The sequence below is a fragment of the Motacilla alba genome, chromosome 10 (assembly GCF_015832195.1).
Source record: "Motacilla alba alba isolate MOTALB_02 chromosome 10, Motacilla_alba_V1.0_pri, whole genome shotgun sequence".
Classification (NCBI taxonomy): Eukaryota; Metazoa; Chordata; class Aves; order Passeriformes; family Motacillidae; genus Motacilla; species Motacilla alba.
Genome location: NC_052025.1, coordinates 6,855,247 through 6,873,991, shown reverse-complemented (window position 1 = coordinate 6,873,991; position 18,745 = coordinate 6,855,247). Strand labels below are relative to the sequence as shown.

At 39.0% G+C, this 18,745-nt stretch overlaps 1 protein-coding gene across 2 annotated transcripts in view; it reads left to right on the top strand.

Moving 5' to 3' along the window:
- LIPC (lipase C, hepatic type) overlaps positions 1–18,745 on the top strand; it is a 64,892-nt gene that overhangs the window by 15,507 nt on the left and 30,640 nt on the right. For both annotated transcript variants that reach the window (XM_038147192.1, XM_038147191.1), the window contains exon 2: positions 1,643–1,755. In XM_038147192.1, coding sequence (XP_038003120.1) covers positions 1,677–1,755 — 79 coding nt within the window. In that variant the 5' untranslated portion in view covers positions 1,643–1,676. The remainder of the gene's footprint in view (positions 1–1,642; positions 1,756–18,745) is intronic.

Sequence of the window (18,745 nt, the reverse complement as noted above, 5' to 3'; positions counted from 1 at the left end):
ATGGACCCCTCACAAAGCATGCTCTCATATGCCTGAACATGCATCAAGCAAGGCAGCAGAATTTCCCTGCTGAGAATACTTTCTTTTTTTTTTTTTTTTCTTTTTGGTCTAACATGTCAGTTCTGCTATAGCATATTGGTCATACGAGATTTAGTCTTTAAAAAAGGGAAAACTCTTTTATCTGGGACAGTTTAAAATAGTTCTTGATTATAAAAACAACAGAAAAAAATAAAAAATTCCATAGGCTGGGATGGTATTGTATTCTATATTTCGTAATTAACATAAGAGGCTTCATAAAGAAGCTGGGGTTCACTGAATGTTCAAAAGATACTTTTTCAACTTTATAAACTCTGTTTCAGTCATTTAACTTGACACAGAACTAGAGTTCTTAAAAAATTGTCTCCATTTGGTATTACTAACAGCAAATCCATAATAAACTAAGTTTAGCAAAGAATTTACACTATCACCCATTCTTGTGCATGAGGACTTCTTAATGATTCAGAATGTGGGAGAAAGTTTCCCGTGCCTATTTCTAAGGAAAATTCCACAATGGTGCAAAGCATGTAAGTGTGGTATGATACACCTATCTGGCTAAATATACCTTAGCTCAAGTATGCAGGTAGCCACGGAGGTTTGCAGCACTAACCCACATGAACTGGCAATCCAGTGACCCATGGAAATGCAGGTGGTGCAACCCATGCTAAGGCCTGTGCTGCCATGGCTGTGTCCTTGCTGGCACTTTGTTCCTTTCAAATGAGCCGGAGCATTCTCAGCACCACTGACTGGTGTGGCAAATCTGTGATGCTGCAGACTGATGCTACCACGGGAGAGGCCAGCATGGTGTCCCACTCGGGTGGGAGATCCAGCTGGGTGTGATCCCTGCTGCCTATCCAAGAGCAATTTTTGTCCTCTCACGTTTTGCAGCATGTACCTACTCATTGCATACACACACACAGTGCTGTAATTAAAACTCTGCTCTGATTTCCAGTATAAACCATACTGTTTCAGTAGAAACCTTTAGAAACCTTTCCTCTGAAATGACTCCTACATTTAGTACCTACAATTTCTTATGATTCTTTTATTGGAAGTGGAGAGAGATGTTGGTTAATTGTGCTGTATTAGTAACTGTCTTATGTGTTAAGAATCGTTCACTCGATTTGAAAGAAAAGACTTTGTGATTATCCAAAATCTGGTACTGATTAGACCACTGAAGTAAGAGAAGTGTTTAATATATATAAAATTTTGATGATTGCCTTGCTGGGATTTGTCTGTGTTAATGAAATATTTAGATGAACCTTCAGCTCTTGCCCTTATTTTGCAATGTGTTCAGACTGAGCTGTCGACCAGCTGAATTCAAGCTGGTTACCCTGGCCTTTAGCAGTATTTCAAAGAACAAATGCCCTCAAGTCTGTGTTCAGAACTGAGCACTGTTGAGCAAGGTAAGAGGATCCAACTCCAAATTATTTCTGCCACATGTGGCATAAAATAAAAGTGAAGAGGTTGGAAATAGGCAAATTCCAATTTCCCTTCCATAAATGGAAAAACCGGAGCAGGGGACAGACGAAATCAAAGTTAATGATTAATGGACAAAGAATTTCTTGCAAAGCAGTGCTAATTCTTTCCTTTTCCCATCTCTTGGCAGAAATTAGCAGAACTCTCATTCAAAGAAACAAAAAATGAGAAGTTTGAAACTTTCATTTTTATTGCTTTCTTGTATCATCATCTCAGCAAATACATATGAAGGAAAGAAAAAAGGTAAGAAAAAAAGAAAAAAGGAAAGAAAAAATACTATTAAATATAAATACTGATGATTAACTTTTAAAAATGTTTATGCTATAAAAATTTAGTAGTGTTGAGTGTCTGGTCATTAGGATGTTGGGTTTGGGTGCTATGTTCCCTAAAATACAGCATTTATACCTGTCTGTATTTATTGGAAAATGTAGTTGCTCATAATTACCACAAATATTTCCCAGGGGGAACCCATACATGTTGAGGCTACAGAATTAAGGTAATCTGACCTTTAACAAAACTTCTGATGAAGCTAATTTTAAAATGTATTAATTTGAAAATATTCACTGAATTTATAATGTTATAATCTTCTTGGGCTGGAATTATTTTGTGTGGCAGATTTAGTCTCCTACTATGAATCAAAATTTCTACCTACCTGACAATGTTTAAGCTTTCATTTGCTGAGTTGCCTAATGCAGACTGCCTTTCATCTCAAGTGGATGAATATCTTTGAGTGAAAGAGATACATCTGCAGTAGGTTTTGTTGAAGGGTCTTTATCACTGGCAAGGCTGTACAAGCATTTCCTACGCATTTGTGACGCTGCACGTTCTGTCAGTATCTGTGGCACGTTCTGTCACTATCTGTGTGACTGTTGAGCAAGACAGGACACCAAACAACTGCACTTCTTAAAACCTCTCCAATGTGGTTGACAAAGACAGTGCCATATTTGACCTCATTATTGATGTATACAAAGCAAGCATTAGTTTTCCTTCTCATCTAACTGCATTTCTTATAATCTAAGTCTGGAGGGGATAAACAAAGTTTTGTCCTTGGCTGGAAATAAAGCAGGATGTGCACATTGACAGAAGTATGGCCCCTTACAGCGGCTGTGTTTTGTATTTTTGTTAATTTATATTCCTAGTTTTAGAAACCATTTGCTACACAAATGCTTTATATGAAATAGTCATGGCGATTTCAATCTACAGGAGGCAGGACCACCTTTCTTTGATCCTGCACATTAAATTTCCCCTTGGGTTTAACGTTGAACACTACAAAATCCCTGAATTAAAACACTGTGAGAAACTTCAATTAATGCCATAACTTGGCCTGGTTTACCAGACAAGGCCTGCACATCCTTCACAGTCACTAAATCTTAGAAAGCTATTTAGAAAAGTTGACCAATTCTGTATTTTTGAGGGAACCTAAAATAAGTGTGCTAACTTTAGTTTGTGGCTTCTCCCTTCATCTTTGCTCAGATCTATTCAGATTCCACTGTGTGGTCAAAGTTTAGTTCCCCAGAGATACTCAAGGCAGAGAGAGGAAGTCACTGTCCCCCTGTTCTTTCACAGTCACAGGTCCTGCCTCCTACAGCTCACATTCCCCCACCCCCACGACCTGTGGCACCATTTATAGCAAAGTCAGTCCCTTCACTCTCTCCATCCCCTTTCCCCTCGTGACCCAGGACCCCGGTATCATGGACTTCACTTGTTTGCTCATTGCTTCTGCAGTTTAAAACCTTACTCATGGGCCACAAACAATAGGTCATATGTCATATTGGCACTAGCAGATATGCCCAACTCATAGTATGTTGAGGCAAGAGACTGATTTCAGAAGCAGAGAAGGTTTATTTCTAAAAATGCAAAAAAATTTACTGTATTTTCTTCTAGAGGCTCCCCACAGCCTAGCTGGATCTGCTACTGGGGATAGTTACAAGGCTAAAGACCTTGGTATTCCATTGTGTTGAACTAAGACCCTCATCTCTTGTCATTTTTAAATCAGTCCAATTCCAATTCCAAGTGTCCATTTGCATTAATGAGTATTTCTGCATCTTTCACTCCCTCGGTATCCTGCTCCAATCCAACCTCAGCCACACCAACCTTGGCCAGAACCTAATGTAATCCCCAGTTCTCAAACCGTGCCTTATTTCTGTAACCATTTGACTTGTCAGCCAAGCTCTGCTTGTTCTGTGAGTGCTGGCTGTACCTGGTAACATGGGGGAGTCATTTTCCTGATTTCACTTCTCACTGAGGCAGATTCGTTTGCCACAATGGCAGATGCAAGTGACAGTAAGGCATCACCTCACACTCAGGAAGGGAGCAGAGCTCTGCATAAGAGGCCCTTTAATGCTGTCAGGTGGAGACAGCTTTCCACAAGCATTGAATCTGTTTTACCTGGATATCCTTCTACCTTGGAGCTCGCTTGTTCTTGTTTTAGCAGGGATGGCAGCATAGAACAGCACAACTATCAGGAGTGCAAAGCCTCCTCAGGGATGAGTGTCTGGTACATAATTCTAGCACAAGCAATTACCTGTGAAAGAGCCATTCTCTAAAAGAACAATCACTGTGTAAAAGTCCTACTCACTCATTTGTATCCAGAAAATAAACAACTGCTTCAATTTTTTTTTTTCTGTACCATTGTATCCACCTACACAGTAAAAAAAAAATCACATTACAAAATCAGAACTGATAGGAATTAGACTGCAGCAGGTAAATAAATTTAGATGAGTGTTTGTAAATATTTTTCATCAAGTTTTGTACAAAAATATATATTGTAGGTTCTTATTTTATACTTAATTATAGTAGAATAAGATGGAGTGCATTACCAAGCAAAAACAACACCAAATTTAAAACACACACAGGGTATTCTTAAAAAAACCACAGAGGGTTTCTGAAATGCCATGGTTTTCTTGTACATTTATATAGCAGGAAAGAAGTTTGGCATTTTTGCCAAAGGTTCATTATCTAAAAGCAGAATCCCAGAACAAGAAATAAGCACCTAAAAATAACACCCCTGAAACCGAGTCAAGATGATTCTTTCTACAAGCATGTGAAAAATACATAAGCTCTTATTTATTTTGATTCTTCTCCTGTAAACATAAAAGTAGGTGGGAATATTTTGCATTATTCCACTTCCTTGTGCAGAGCAGAGTTATACAGTAGCTGACATGAAAATGCATGCTATTGAGCCAGCACTTTTTACTTGACAATCTCACAGCTGGCAGTTGAGCTGCACTTTTTTTTTTCCCAAAAGAGAAGGTAACATCTTATCTGCCATCCAATTCTGGTATGTTTTAAGTACTGCAGTGCTATCATCACCTTAGTATTACACACTGGCCATGGGAATGGAATATACAAAAATCTGAATAGCTGTTATGTTTTCTTCATTCCCCAAATGGATTACAGATGCAAGAGATGTTTGGTATAGCAAATATATATCAAAGTCTATATGAAATACCTCAACAAAATGCAGTGGGGGGGTATACCCTATCAGATCCAAAAAACTACCAAAATAGTAATTTCTACCTGAAGTAGAAAAACTATTAGAAACAGAAAAAGCATAGAACATTCAAAATCCATTTAAACTGTAGAGACAGAACTAAAGTGAGCCCATAGAAACAAGCCTAAAAACCATTAATATTTCTTATTTACTTCAATGGACTTACTGATCACCTCTGAAGTTTAAATTCACATCACTTCTAGTTAGATCACCTAAACAGGGATTCAGGAGCTAAATTTTGTGACATACAAAAATAATGGTCTAAGAAGTCCTGGAATTTGGAAGTTCAGATACTAGTTACAGTAATGATCTATGTTATTCTATGATCCATGATATATGACAATGATCTGTGATATTCTCAGAAGTTCTGCAAGACTATTTGCTGCCATTTTTTGACTGGCTGTGTTTAAGATTTGCACTGCTCCCATGGGTCTTAGAATTCTACCAAAATTTCTGTGATCTAAACCAGTTATTTTTCCTTTTGTCACCTGGAAAAACCTATGAATATAATTTCAGACATAAATTTTCACTTGAGGATATAAAATATAACTATAGTTTAACTAACAGAAGGCCCTTTGCTTTCCATGAAAAGAGACAATAACAGAAACCCAAGTGACAAAGGAACTATCCCTGCACAAAACAATTTTCAATATTTCTACTAAAGCAAGTGACTGAACATCTTAATGAGGAGCTTGAATTCACCAGTGGATTGCAATTTGTATGACTTGAGCGTTACATTCTTCTGACTATTGCTGCCTGAATAGTGCTTGCACATGACACTAGAAAAACTCGAACATACAGAACAGCTCTTGGTAATGTAGCACTGCAATCAAACTGCTTAACTGATTGTCTTCCTTCTTCTCAAACTACAGAAGGCTAGAATTAGTTTTAAATGCAAATACATAGTTGCAATGGAAAATAAGTATCAATAAAAACACACTGCATCAAGCTCTGGGATCCTCAGCACAGGGAAGATGTGGACCTGTTAGAGTGGGTCCAGAGGCCACACAGAAGATCAGAGGGCTGGAGCAGCTCTCCTGTGAAGACAGGCTGAGAGAGTTGGGGTTGTTTAGCCTGGAGAGAGCTCCAGGGAGACTTCACTGTAGCCTTTCAGTACCTTAAGAGGGCTTATAAAATGGAGGGAGAGGAACTTTTTATATGGACAAAGGGCAGTGGTTTTAAACTGAAAGAGGGTACTTTTATATTAGACAGTAGGAATAAATTCTTTACTCAGAGCGTGGTGAGGCACTGGAAGAGGTTGTTGATCCTTGGAAGAGTTCAAGACCAGGTTGGATGGGGCCCTGAGCAGCCTGACCTATGAGGGCCAGCCCTGACCATGGCAGGAGGACTCGAACTAGATAAACTTTAAGCTCCCTTCCAACTCCAACCATTCCATGACTCATTATTAAAGAGAGCATTTTTATTTTCTTCTTATTTTGTGGTTAACTCTAGGTTTATATTACACATTTCCTTTTAGAAAACCTAGTTATGCCAAGTCTGTGTGAACTTCAGAGTTATTAATAGGGTTGCATCAACAGCACTGCAATAGTGATGATGTAAGTCCTACCACCATATGGTCCCCTTGAGTGGCCTTAGCACAGTGACCTTTTTTCCTATGTTAGATGGAGCTAAGAGTCTGTTTGCTGAAGCTGAGTTGGACTCCTTACACAGTGGAATAGCTTGGCAGCAGGGGGATGGGCCAGCAGCCACTTCCAAGCAGCATGATTAAGATTTCCTGGCAACATGAGCAATAACTGGCAAAAGAGACAGAAGGGACCATCTATCTGCACATGCCAAGACTGGGTGATAAAGTTCACTGCTTTGGCCATGGGCCAAATGTGAATTATGACTCTTGCAAAAAATTGTTTAACGACTATGCTCCAAGTTAAAATGACCTCTTTCACACTTTGTAGCCTTTCTTCTAGAAAAAATATACTGGTTTTAAAGTTATATTACTATGATACCTTTCTTGTGTGTTTCTTTCAATATTTTAAAAATTGCTACAGTTGCTAATAGCCTCAGAAAGCACTAACTGCATGGGATTGCACACCCTTCCACATACCCATTATAATCAGACAACAAAAGCTTTTGATGGTGCTGAAATGCTACTAAAACAAGATGGTTGCACAAACAGTTGTTGGCTAAAATTACAGAAATTCTCTAGTTTGCTGGCCCAGTCTAGTAAAATCTTTTGAATCTTTTATCAATAATACTGTTTATATTTAGGTTCCTATTTGGTCTCCAGAATTCCTGGTGTTGCTCCAAGTGCAACAAATGACAAAAAAAGTGGCATCGAAATACTGAATATGAGGAAACAAGGTGTTTATACACATAATGCTCTCTGGAATTAAACCAGCATGTCCAATCTGAAAACTCAAATTTTATGAGACAAACCTTTGAACTTCTGCTGTTTTTAAATATTTGATCCAAAAAGCATTTTCTAAATTCATATATTGCTTACAGAGGGAGGCACTGAAGCATGGAGGAGATGATGACAGAGCAGGTCCAAGGACAAAAATAAAAACATACACATATGTTTGATTTGGCTTTGTGTCTGGAATTGACAAACTGCCCTAAAATACTGCTACACTGGCATGTTCTCCCATATCTTAATGCTAACATTGTAAACCATTAGATAGAAAACTGCTGAGAGGAAATTTTTCATTTTAAAATCTATTCTGTATTAGATCACTTGTGCTCTACTTTATGCATCTCAGGCTCAAAGTAATCTATAGTGTCAGAGTGAAGAATTTACTTACTCTTTCAAGCACCACTCTTCTCCCTTTCAGCAGCAATGGGTCATAAGGGATGTTGGAGGAAATCAACTAAGGTTTAACTCCATGTTTGCCAACCTGCATTTCCAAAAGTCACTCAGATTAGAGATTTTGTCAAATTGGGGTGGCACTGTTGTGTATGCGTGCTCCTTAGTTGTAGTAATATATACATATGTATATATATGTGTATACATATATACTATCAAAATACATTCTAATTTATTAACCAGGCAAAGCACTGTATAATTAATATACTGTCCAGGTAATTATCATGTCTTGAGACTAAAACTTGTCCAGAACCTACCTTTGACTGGAATTCTATGGGTTGTTATAAAATTACAAGTAATTAAATTATGTGGACTTTCTGACAAAAAAAAAGGTGTTAAAATTAAATACATACTCAAGAGGCTAGTATTTTGGTTTGTTATATTTCCATTTGATTTTTTTTTGTTGTTGTGAAATAGTACTGCTAGTTTTTCATATTTATGTCACTTATACTTTTGACTTAGGATGACAGTACAAATGCCTTCAAGGTTTGCTTTTTAGGGTTTGACACTAGGAAGGGAAGGGATATGGAAGAATCTCTGTTTTTCTTTTTGAGAAGGAAATGTTTGGGCAACTTTTATTCACTACAAAAATTATTTTGAATGGTATTATCCAGGTAATGCTTTCACTAGAGAGCTTACAATCTCCAAAAAAATTGTTTTAGAAGTTTAATTATTTGTAAGAATGCTGGATACTATTTAAAACCCTTATCATTATGTTCAGAAAGACATGAAAGCTACTGCATTTCTGAAACTGTTTACAATTTACTGAAGCAGAATATTACTTTCAGTGCCTGAAATGTGAGGAAGAAATAACAATATGAATTAGCAGTGCTCCTAGGACACAAGGACATGACTTAACCTTCAGTTTATTGTGCCAAATACATCTCTGTAAACAATTCATCTTTCTTACTGAATTGCATTATGTAAAAATGCCCCAAAACCTTCCAGAGGCACTGAATCAAGTCCTTAGTATCCACTTGAAGTCCTTTTTAATGTCTCATCCTGGACTCCAGTCCCTATTAATGCTTCAATATCACTCTTCTGGGAGTCACTAGAGCCAGCACCTGAATGACCTTTCAAATATCTGAACAATTTCTTAACTGATCCTGACTAAAATAGCTTGTCTATGACAACATATAAATTGCCACCTACACCACACTGCTTAGCTAAACTACAAGGAAACCTGACAGCCCTAATTGCATTTAATGTGTTTATGCAAATGAGAGTAAGCAGGATGAAGCATGACCCAGAGCAGAGGTTCAGCCTCAAGAACAGGACTTTCATAGACTATATCTGTGCAGGATTCCCCAAATCTGCTTTTCAAGTTAAGGACCAACTGCAACCAGGAGACAATTAGAGTCTTCTCTGAACACTTGAAAGTAACTCCAAAGCAGTTTCTGTATATTTTCAAGAAGCAGAGCAAATGGAGGCAACTGAGACTGGATTAAAGTTAATTCTCTGCCCTGCTCTACTGTCAGTACAGAAATGAGCAGATTGGACTGCAGAATTAGAGTCTAGACCTAAAAGGAAGAAAAAAGGGAATAGAGAATACTCAAATATAAAAAAAACACAGCTACCAGCATAAAGCATTAGTGAGTGGATCTCTGCAGCACTAGAAACTACAGAGAAAGCCAGCTGGCACATCATCTGAAAATCTACTGTGGTCTCTATCCATCATGCTTACCTTCTGCTTACCCAGGAATGGAAAGTATAGCTTGTTCTTTTAATTGGGAAGGGGTTTTTTGTAAGGAACATCATAAATCATTGTTTTCTTAGTGAATGACATCAAATGGTCATGAAAGCTGAGGTACTAATGAGGTGTTTTGACCAGAAATCCCAATAAAGCTCTGGAAAGGTTCCCACACTAAACATTTCAGTGAGCAGTACTGAAGTTACTCTTCTGGTTTTCATTGACCACTACAATGCAATTCAGTCCTGTCTCCTGCAGCTGGGCACTGAGTGTCTCCATATCCCCAGGCTCCACGGCTGCCTGCAGCGCTCTGCTGTGGGACAGGGACAGCAGCTGGGCCTGCACCACAAAGACAATTCCCCTGTTCCAGCTGACCTGTACTTACTGCTCTCTGGGACACACCAAGGTAGGCAGAGAAAAAAAGAAACCCTGAAAGCATCCTCTAGGCAACAGCATTTCAAACACAGTGAAATACACACAGAATGCGTGCTAAGCATGAGATTTTTGCTTACTAGGGTGCCTCCATTCTACACCAGGACAGTAGTGTGTCCCACAGAGCACTGTGAAGTTTCCACATGTTTCTTAGGGCACAGATGCCTTCAAAAACTTAATGTGCTTTCCCCTCTCTGCCAGAACTCTACCTCCATCCCAAGAGCAATCTCCACACTGTTTCCTGGAGAAGAAGTTCAGCCTGATCCTGATGTATGCCATTAAATAGCCTCAGTCTCTTCTCACATGCTCTGTGACCACAATGTGATCTTTTACTTTAATATGTTAATTTAAAGGAACTGCAACTTTTGTAAGAAACTTCAGCCAAGAAATGTGTCCTTCAGAACCTTCTGGCTTGGTAGCATCAGTGTCATCCTAAAGAATGCGATGGAGATTTGGACCTGGAGCAAACTTACAGTCTTTGATCCAGCTCCCAGAGGAGACACTTGTGCTGCTTACTATTTTCATCTCCCTAAAGCACAGCTCACAGGAAGTGGCAATGGGAAGGGCTGCTGAATACATTGTGCTCTGAAATTTCATGTAGCAGAAATTAGCACACCTACCACTAAGATTCTTAGAGAATAAAAATAAAACCAGGAGTATGATGTACTATTCCATACAAGAGGAATTTTTGCACATCCCTTCTCCCAAACTCATCTCTGGAATTTTAGTAAATTCATAGGATTTAGACCTTGGATTAGAATTTCTCTTATGATCCCATGCCCCTTTCTATCTTTCTATTCTAGGTTATGAAGATTGTGTATATTCATGAAAAATGTTCTACTTTACAGAACATTAAGTGCTAGTCAATTAATTCCACTGATGATAACTGCTTGGCTTTAAGATGTCTCTTGCTATTCATTTCAATAAAATGTTACTCCCCTGAATACCATCAAAGAGCTGATATTTATGGGCCTACCAAAAATATTTAAATTACTAGTTATTTTCCATCTATGAAGTATCAATGCTAGTTCCTAAACTGGCTTTAGAAAAAAATCACTTTGGATAATTTGAATATGATAATCCTGATGTGCAGGAGCAAACCAAATTCTCAAACATCTGCTCAGGGCTTGGGTACTCTGAGCTGAGAAGGATTTTTCACAATACAGGCATCAGAGCAGCACTTAGCACCCTGCAAACCCAGCACTTCATTGCTTCTGATCTCCCTTTCAGACATTCTGGACCAAGTCCAGAGCAATCCAAACAGATGAATCTTGTGTCCATAACAAGTGATTGAAGGATCTTTTACAGCTCCTCTGTAATCCACTTTGTCACAATTTGGCTACTGGCTACCTGTGTTTCTGTTTTTCAAAGTCAACACAGCCACACAACTAAACTGTTGCACTACAGAACACTCTGGATCCCCAGAATCTCCAGATGGAAGGCTGCTTGTTTCACATGTCTCTTCATTTCATTAAAATGTGGTAGCTTTCCCTACAGACTTTCCGTGAGCTGACACTGCCTTGGATGTTTCCACACTGGATGTATTTTGCACTCTCTGGGATAGAGTGAGTAGTTGGAAAATGTAGTAAACCAATACTTTCCCTCTTGCTGTGCAGCAAGTTAGTCCCTCAGTACACATCTGTGTTCCTGACTAAGCTTAATTGACTGCAATAAGGCAATCAAATGTGAATATTCTTTGCTCTTTGATATCTAGGACACACTTTAACAGTAATCAAAATGAGACTAAAGACACTCTGCACCTTTGTAGCTCTGGGGAAAAGCAGGCCTCAAATAGTTGACTTTTTGTGCTTTGTACTTCACCAGTGTGCAGTGATGGCAGACATCTCAATGTAAGGGGAAGGACTGGAGTTCATGACCCTCGTGGTGACATCAACAGCTTCAGCAGCCCTTCCCTGTGGCCACTGCTGCCCAGAGGGCTCCCCACTGTGCCAGCACAGCTCCCTGCAGCCACACAGGGATTCACAATTCCTCTTGGAGCCTGTCAGCTTGGAAACTGATCCAGCTGAAAAACAATCCTATTTTTTCTTGGTCATCCTACTTTTTTAGCTGGATAAGCTCCCTGATCTTGTCCACTCCGCAACGAAGGGACCAGCTGTGCTGGGGCAATGATGGGACTACAGGAGGTCAGGAGTGAGGGGGTGGCAGCAGGATAGGGAAGAAGTCTGCTTAGAGTTCCTTGGGCAGCACTGAAGCTAAATGTTCAGTTAGGAACTAAACACTGAGTCACATCTTTTTAACTTCAAATTTTTATCCTCAATTTAAAAAATAAATAAATCTGCTACCTTACCAGTGTTTCCATCATCCAATTCAGCCTCTATTAGTATTTTAAAAACCTTTTCCTAGCCTCAAATTTGATTGATTTTCAAAAAATCACTTTAACAAAAGAAAGGAAAGTCAGAAAACCCCCTAATTTATCATTCCAGCTCATAAAGTAATTCATTTTTCTGGCTATTATTAATAAAATTTATATTAGAAAGGTCTAGGGCAATATCCCTGAAAATACAATTGTTTTCTGCACCATCAGCAACCTATTATCCAGATCAGATAAAAAATTTCATACTTTGGAGCTTTTTGTTCACTTGCTCAAATTACTGCTTTCATTTTCCTCAGACCCTCCATACATATTTCAGCAGAGTAACCACAGAAAAAGTACCAAAATTAGAGAGACAAGGTTTAATTCTGACTAATCCAATTCCTAATCTAATGCTTTCCTATTACTATTTCTAGTTTTAATAAGGCTATTTAGACTAAAAGAGAAATCCCTTTAATAATGGAATTCTGGCGTAGCATTTTTGGGAGGTCTCTTTGCCTTTTTTTCTTCTTGATTCCCCCACACCACCCACTTCTTTTTTATTCACACACAAGCTCTCACTTGGTAATTGTGTGTGATCACTAAACACAGGAACATGTAGGCATGAGTGTGCCTAATCAGACTCACACAGAAACAAAATCTCTGTCCTTCAAGGACAGGGCAATTTCTGTCAGGCATTTTAAAGCCAAGGCAGGTCATTGAAGTTATTATTAGCACTAATTAGCACTCCCACAAGCTGTTGAATTCTTCACCTGCAGCCAAAGGGCACCCAATATGGTGCAGAATTTGCTCTCATCTTTGAAAGAATCAGAGAACTTGCTCCTCTTTAGAAGCATGAGACTGCTCTATTGCATGTGAATAGGCCTTTGATAAAATTGTATCTGATCCATGTACCAAATGATCTGCAGAAGGAGAGATACAATGAAACTGTTCCAAAACAAAGGAATTCTACAAATGTCTAAACAGACTCTTAGTCAGAAAAGGAAGACATCTGGACTTAATGTAGTAGTGCTGTATTTTACCTTTCTGCCAGGTTACAGACAGTTCATACCCCACTCAGTTACAGTGCTGTTCTTTTAACACAGTGTTTTATGTAAGACTTTGAAGGCAAGTCTGTATGAAAACTGAATTTTTGTCCTTGTGAGCAGCCTCCCTTGAGAATTAGAGAGATCTGAACTGAATCACTGAGCTCCAAATAAAACACTGATCCTAATTGTGACAGTGGCTAAGAAGTGATGAAAGCCCAGTGAGCCATCACTTTTGTATGTTAGGCACATTGCTAACAATGTGTCATAACAGAGAAGCCTGGCAATAGCTCTCATTAGTCAAAAGCACTGCTTCAGAGCAGTTGCAGGATTTATTTGAAAGAGGGGAGAAAGAAATGTGTTAAAATCACCTATTTTGGGTCTATGATATAACTGCCAGTATGACCTTTAGAGATAAATTTGCTACAAAAAGTAAGCAAAGTTCTAGCAGGAGTCAAAAGAATAACGTATCATCCAAAATAAAACTAGAAATATTTATCATAGAACTTCCTACGTGGGAACCAGGCACCTAAAAAATTCACCTCCAAAAACAGGTCACTATCCTCTCTATGGCAAGAAGTTGGAAACAACTGGAAGCCTTAAAAGACAATAGGCAAGATGTGTCTCCAGCTACCAATCCTTTCCAAGAGAAAAGCAGAGAGGGAGAAACATAGAACAAACACTGCTTTAAAAAAAAAATCCAAGGCCCAGCTCAGTTTCTTGCTTTGTGAAGTAGTCAGATAAAATATTCATGTTCTCAAATAGAACTGCAAATAAAAAATAAGTAAGGGCAGAATGTCGGCGCTGCTTGCAATACAGTAGCAAAATGTGAATAAAAGTAATAGAAAATGGCATGCCAACAAGGGAATTTGAAAGCAATTTAAGAGATTTGTTTCCTTCTTGTTTTTTACTTCTTCACTGAGTTTAAAACTAATTTTTTATTAAATATCTCACTTGATACTGCAAATAAGTTCCCCAAATATGATAAGCAAGAAAAAGGCCTCAATATTCAATTAATAAAAACACATTTTCTTTCTGCTTGGGTGCACTTCAATGCAGTATTGTGACGAAATACGGAAACAGAGCAAAGAATTTTGTATTTAATCCACGACCTCCCCCAGCTTCCAAGAGAGTAAATGTTAAATACTGAAAGAATATGGTGAATAAGAAAGACAGCAGAAGTGTGTTTTATTTAATCTATTATATCTTCTTTGAAATAGTTTGTATTTGCTCTAACTACTATTTCTTCTTCACTATAGATTATAGTGACATCATTATAATTCTTGCTATCGATTATAATTACATCATTCACCACATTTAGATCCTGCCACTGCAAGCTGTCCTGCAGTGCAATAGGAGCAGGGGCGAGCAGTGAGGCGTTTGGTGTTAAACACCAAGGTGAGCCCACGGAGGCCTCTGGGGCAGGGGAGTGTTGGGAACCACTCTGGACTGGTTCTGCTCTCGTTCTGGCGATGAGGATTCCTGGGAAGCTGGAGCACATCAGCTGCACTCTAAAAGCACAGGCTTTGGTGTGCATTAGCTTTAAGGAGGCTGCTTTGTGTGCCCAGATCACTCCCCAGTACAAACCAAAGCATGGGGAGATCGGGGGGCTGCTTTCAAGTGCACTCCTGGAGAGTTCACTCATCCTGGGGCTGAACAAAAACCTTTCATAGCTGCACCTCACTTGTAGTTCCAATTGAGCAAAATGCCTCTGCTTTCCTCTCATGACACAGATAAACTGTTTGCCCAGGCACTTGCTCTTTTCATCTAATTGGCTTGAGAACATAAGAATAAGGCTTATCTTTCCAATTATGAGGAATTAGTAAATCATGAGTCTTGAAATGGAAACTGAAATAATGCAATTAAATTCAGATAATAATTTTATTTCCAGACATATTTTCATTCAAAAGCAACTTTAAAAGGTCTCATGCTAAGATGAATGGCCAACAGCCAGGCTGAGCAGGACTTTCAATTTTAAAAGGATGATATGTCAAATCTACATAATTTTGGGGTTTTTTTAATGTTTTTTACAATGTCTAAACAAATTTTACACTGCGGCTGAAACATATAAACAAGCAGCAAGTAATTGGATACAATACAGTTACACAGCACTGTTAGGTTTTTTGAGAAACTATCATTAACAGAAAAAAGCTTTTTTTTTTTTTTTCCTAACAATAATCTGTACAGCTTGTTTCCTTTTTTCTTTCCCTTGCTGGTACATTTGGAAAAAAAAAATTTATAAAGAATCTCCTCTATCTCCTTGAAAGTAATTTTTTTTTTTTGAGTAAATGTAGCAGAGCTCTCACAAAACTCAATGGTTTTCACACCGACTCAGTCTCTTTGCTACTCCTTGCTCCCACACCAGGCACAGCTCCCACTGCAGCCTGCATTGCAAAACTTTCCTCCTCTGAACCACAAACCAGCCAACAGATTCCTGGGAGCCACCCCCACTGACGGATGCACTTTTCCTTCCAGGGAGGCGACTTATGACACTTATGATTAAAAAAACCCACCACCACAAAGAAACAACTGCAACAAAAAGGAGGTGGGAGGAGATAAAAGCTCATTAATAATGAGATCCCTCGATCGCTGCTGCAGACAGCTCTGTGCCTGCCTCCTGCCACAGGCTCTCTCCTTTCATTGCAGGGCTGGAGAATACCTGGTGCCAGAGAAAGAATGAGACAAAGTCTCCACAGTGGAGATTTAGGCTCCTTTAAAATAACTTTGAAATGTGGCTGTATCCCTAAAAATCTTTCTTCGATTTATTTTATAATGAGCTCAATTCTTCCCAAATCCATTTATAAATTCCTTCATCTTATGCACACTGAGTATCTTGCTAACAACATTTTATTTTTAGAAGATTCCTTTGCCTGACAATTTTGCAGACTCTACTCAACCAGTCTCCTGATAAATTCAAATTAAAAACTTGATAATTAAATACAGAGAAATATTTCATCCTGTCATAATGGTTGTCTGGAACATCAAAAGCTGTTACAAAGAGAATGGTTAGTCTCCAGAGCAAAAAATAAAAAACAAGGACACCAAGCCTGTCTGAGTTCAAGAAGCATTAGAACAATGCTCTCAGGGACAATGTGGGATTCTTGGAGGTCCCAAGTAGGGCCAGAAGTTGGACTCAATGATCCTGCTGGGTCCCTTCCAACTCAGCACGTTCTGTGATTCTATCAAGCTTGTCTGCTTTAATTAATCTGTTGCGAGATGGCTTTTAGAGGAAGGTCCAGCCACCTAGGCAAATTTTAGGCATCTTCCATAAGGTCTGGTGTTTGAAAAGATGTTTATTCTCTCATTTTGCAATAACATTGACTCAGATTCCAGCTCTCTTTCTCTTCTTGGCCAAGGTGCTGTTTTCCCCTCCACCACAGAGACTATGGGCCTCAGCTAACAGTTCCTGTGCTGTGTGATAAATTGTTTTGTGTACTAATACATTTTATCCACAATTTTTAGAATTTGCAGTTAGATTAAAAGACAAACAGAACAATACAAATAGAGAATCCTCCAAACAAAGTCCTTATTTGCTGAGCAATAGTTTTATCAGAGATCCCGTAAGTCACTTAAAGCTTGTCTCTGTCTCCAGACTTCATATGTCTTTCTCCACAAGATACTCTGCCCTCCTTTTCAGTGCAGTGTGCACAGTCCTACTGAAAGTCAACTTTATATTCAAGCTGTCAAAAGGTCAGCTACTGTGTCCTCTCTGAATACTGCTTTTATCTGACAGGTCTATGAGTCAGCAACATCTTTCTTAAATACTCACTTTTAGTATCACATGCACAACCACTACAGCCTCTTGTTTAAATGCTTGATGTTCAGAGAACATGCCCTGGGCATGTCTAGTCCCAAACTAATACAGCAGCAGCAGGATTTAAACTCATAAAAACTCTTACCCATATCTCAAAGCTACACTGGCTTTTAATTTCTCCTGCAGACAGAGTTCTCTTTGCCAGCTGCAGAGAGCAAAGCACACCAGCAGGTCAGTGCCAAGCCTGGTAGGCGTGGGAAGGCAGGAGGCGGCGCAGGACAGCCGCTCGAATGGAATCAGTGTTTGCACACCTACAGCACATCCCTGCAAATGCAAAGTGTGCCCATTGTCTGGGCATGTTCCCTGCACGCTGGCCAAAGTCTCTGTCTGCTGACACATCCCCATCCTGCAGAGCCAAGGACAAGATGAAGAAGGCTGACCCAACTCCAATCTGTTGCCTGCGAGGTTTAGGGTGTCTCAGTGCCAGGGAGCAGCTCTCTGCCCTAGGCTGAGATGCCAGTGTAAGCTTTGTATGCTTGACAGCCAAACTACACTCAACAGAACAGAGCAGCTCTCTGGCTGAAGGAATGGAGGAATTAGTAGAAGCTGGTGGCTGCTACTGCCCCACACCTCACCCTCGGCTGTCTCTGCCCTTTGGGATGATTTTGCAGACACACCGTGGACCATGCTTTGTGTTCAGAGGAATATACGCTCCAAACAGAAATACAGCAAATTTATGGCTCAAACAGTTTTAAGGTTCTATTAATAACCTATTCAAGAAAAATAATGAGGAATCTATGAAGATTTTTTCATCGTGTTCCCCATTCAACTTCCATTCCAGATCCAGCTGGGACTGGCCTGGGGACTCTTCTTTATTGCAGCAGATAATATGCCTTTAAAAGATGATGAACCAACTTTGGACTGTGTGGTTTCCACCTGGACTTCAGGATAGCAGAAATATAAATGGATGATAGAACTTCACTGGGAACTTTTGACCTAATACAAGAATTGTTTCTCTCAACTTTATGTCAGGGACAAAAGAGATAAGTGAATGTGGACTGGAAGTTTTTCTCATGGCATGTTTATAGTCCTTCTATTCTCCACTTCTCTAATAAAAAAGAATACTTAAATTCTATCTAGAATTTGAAGGGAAATATTTAAATTATATTTATTTTCTCTTCCACATATATTTCAGCTATATATTTCAGATAAATAACATTTTATTATCTATATTTGCCAGGAAAAGCTGAGCTCAGACAACTCTATTGGGAATAAATGAATTATTCTGCATATGTGAAGGAAATAGAGACCATTCTGCAAATCACTGAGTAGACTCTAACAGATAAAGAACAACTAAAACTAAATTAAAAAGTCACATATTTTTGATAAATTTATTGTTACTTCATTTCCACTCGATTCTAGTTGGAACTGCAAACATACTGAAGCACTGTGAGAAATACTGCCCTGCCCTTGTGACCTCTCTTAGGATTTCTGGGATGCTTCCAGCATGTTTTGAAGCTCAGTCTGATACACCAGGAAATAGACATAAAAATATTTTGATGTGAAAATTACAGCTCAGTTCAGTGTGGCAGCCTAGCAAAATTCAGCTGACAAGGGTGGCTGAGGATCTCTCAAGACAGTTTTATAAAATGAACCACTAAGACAGAGGTTGTACAAACAATTGCA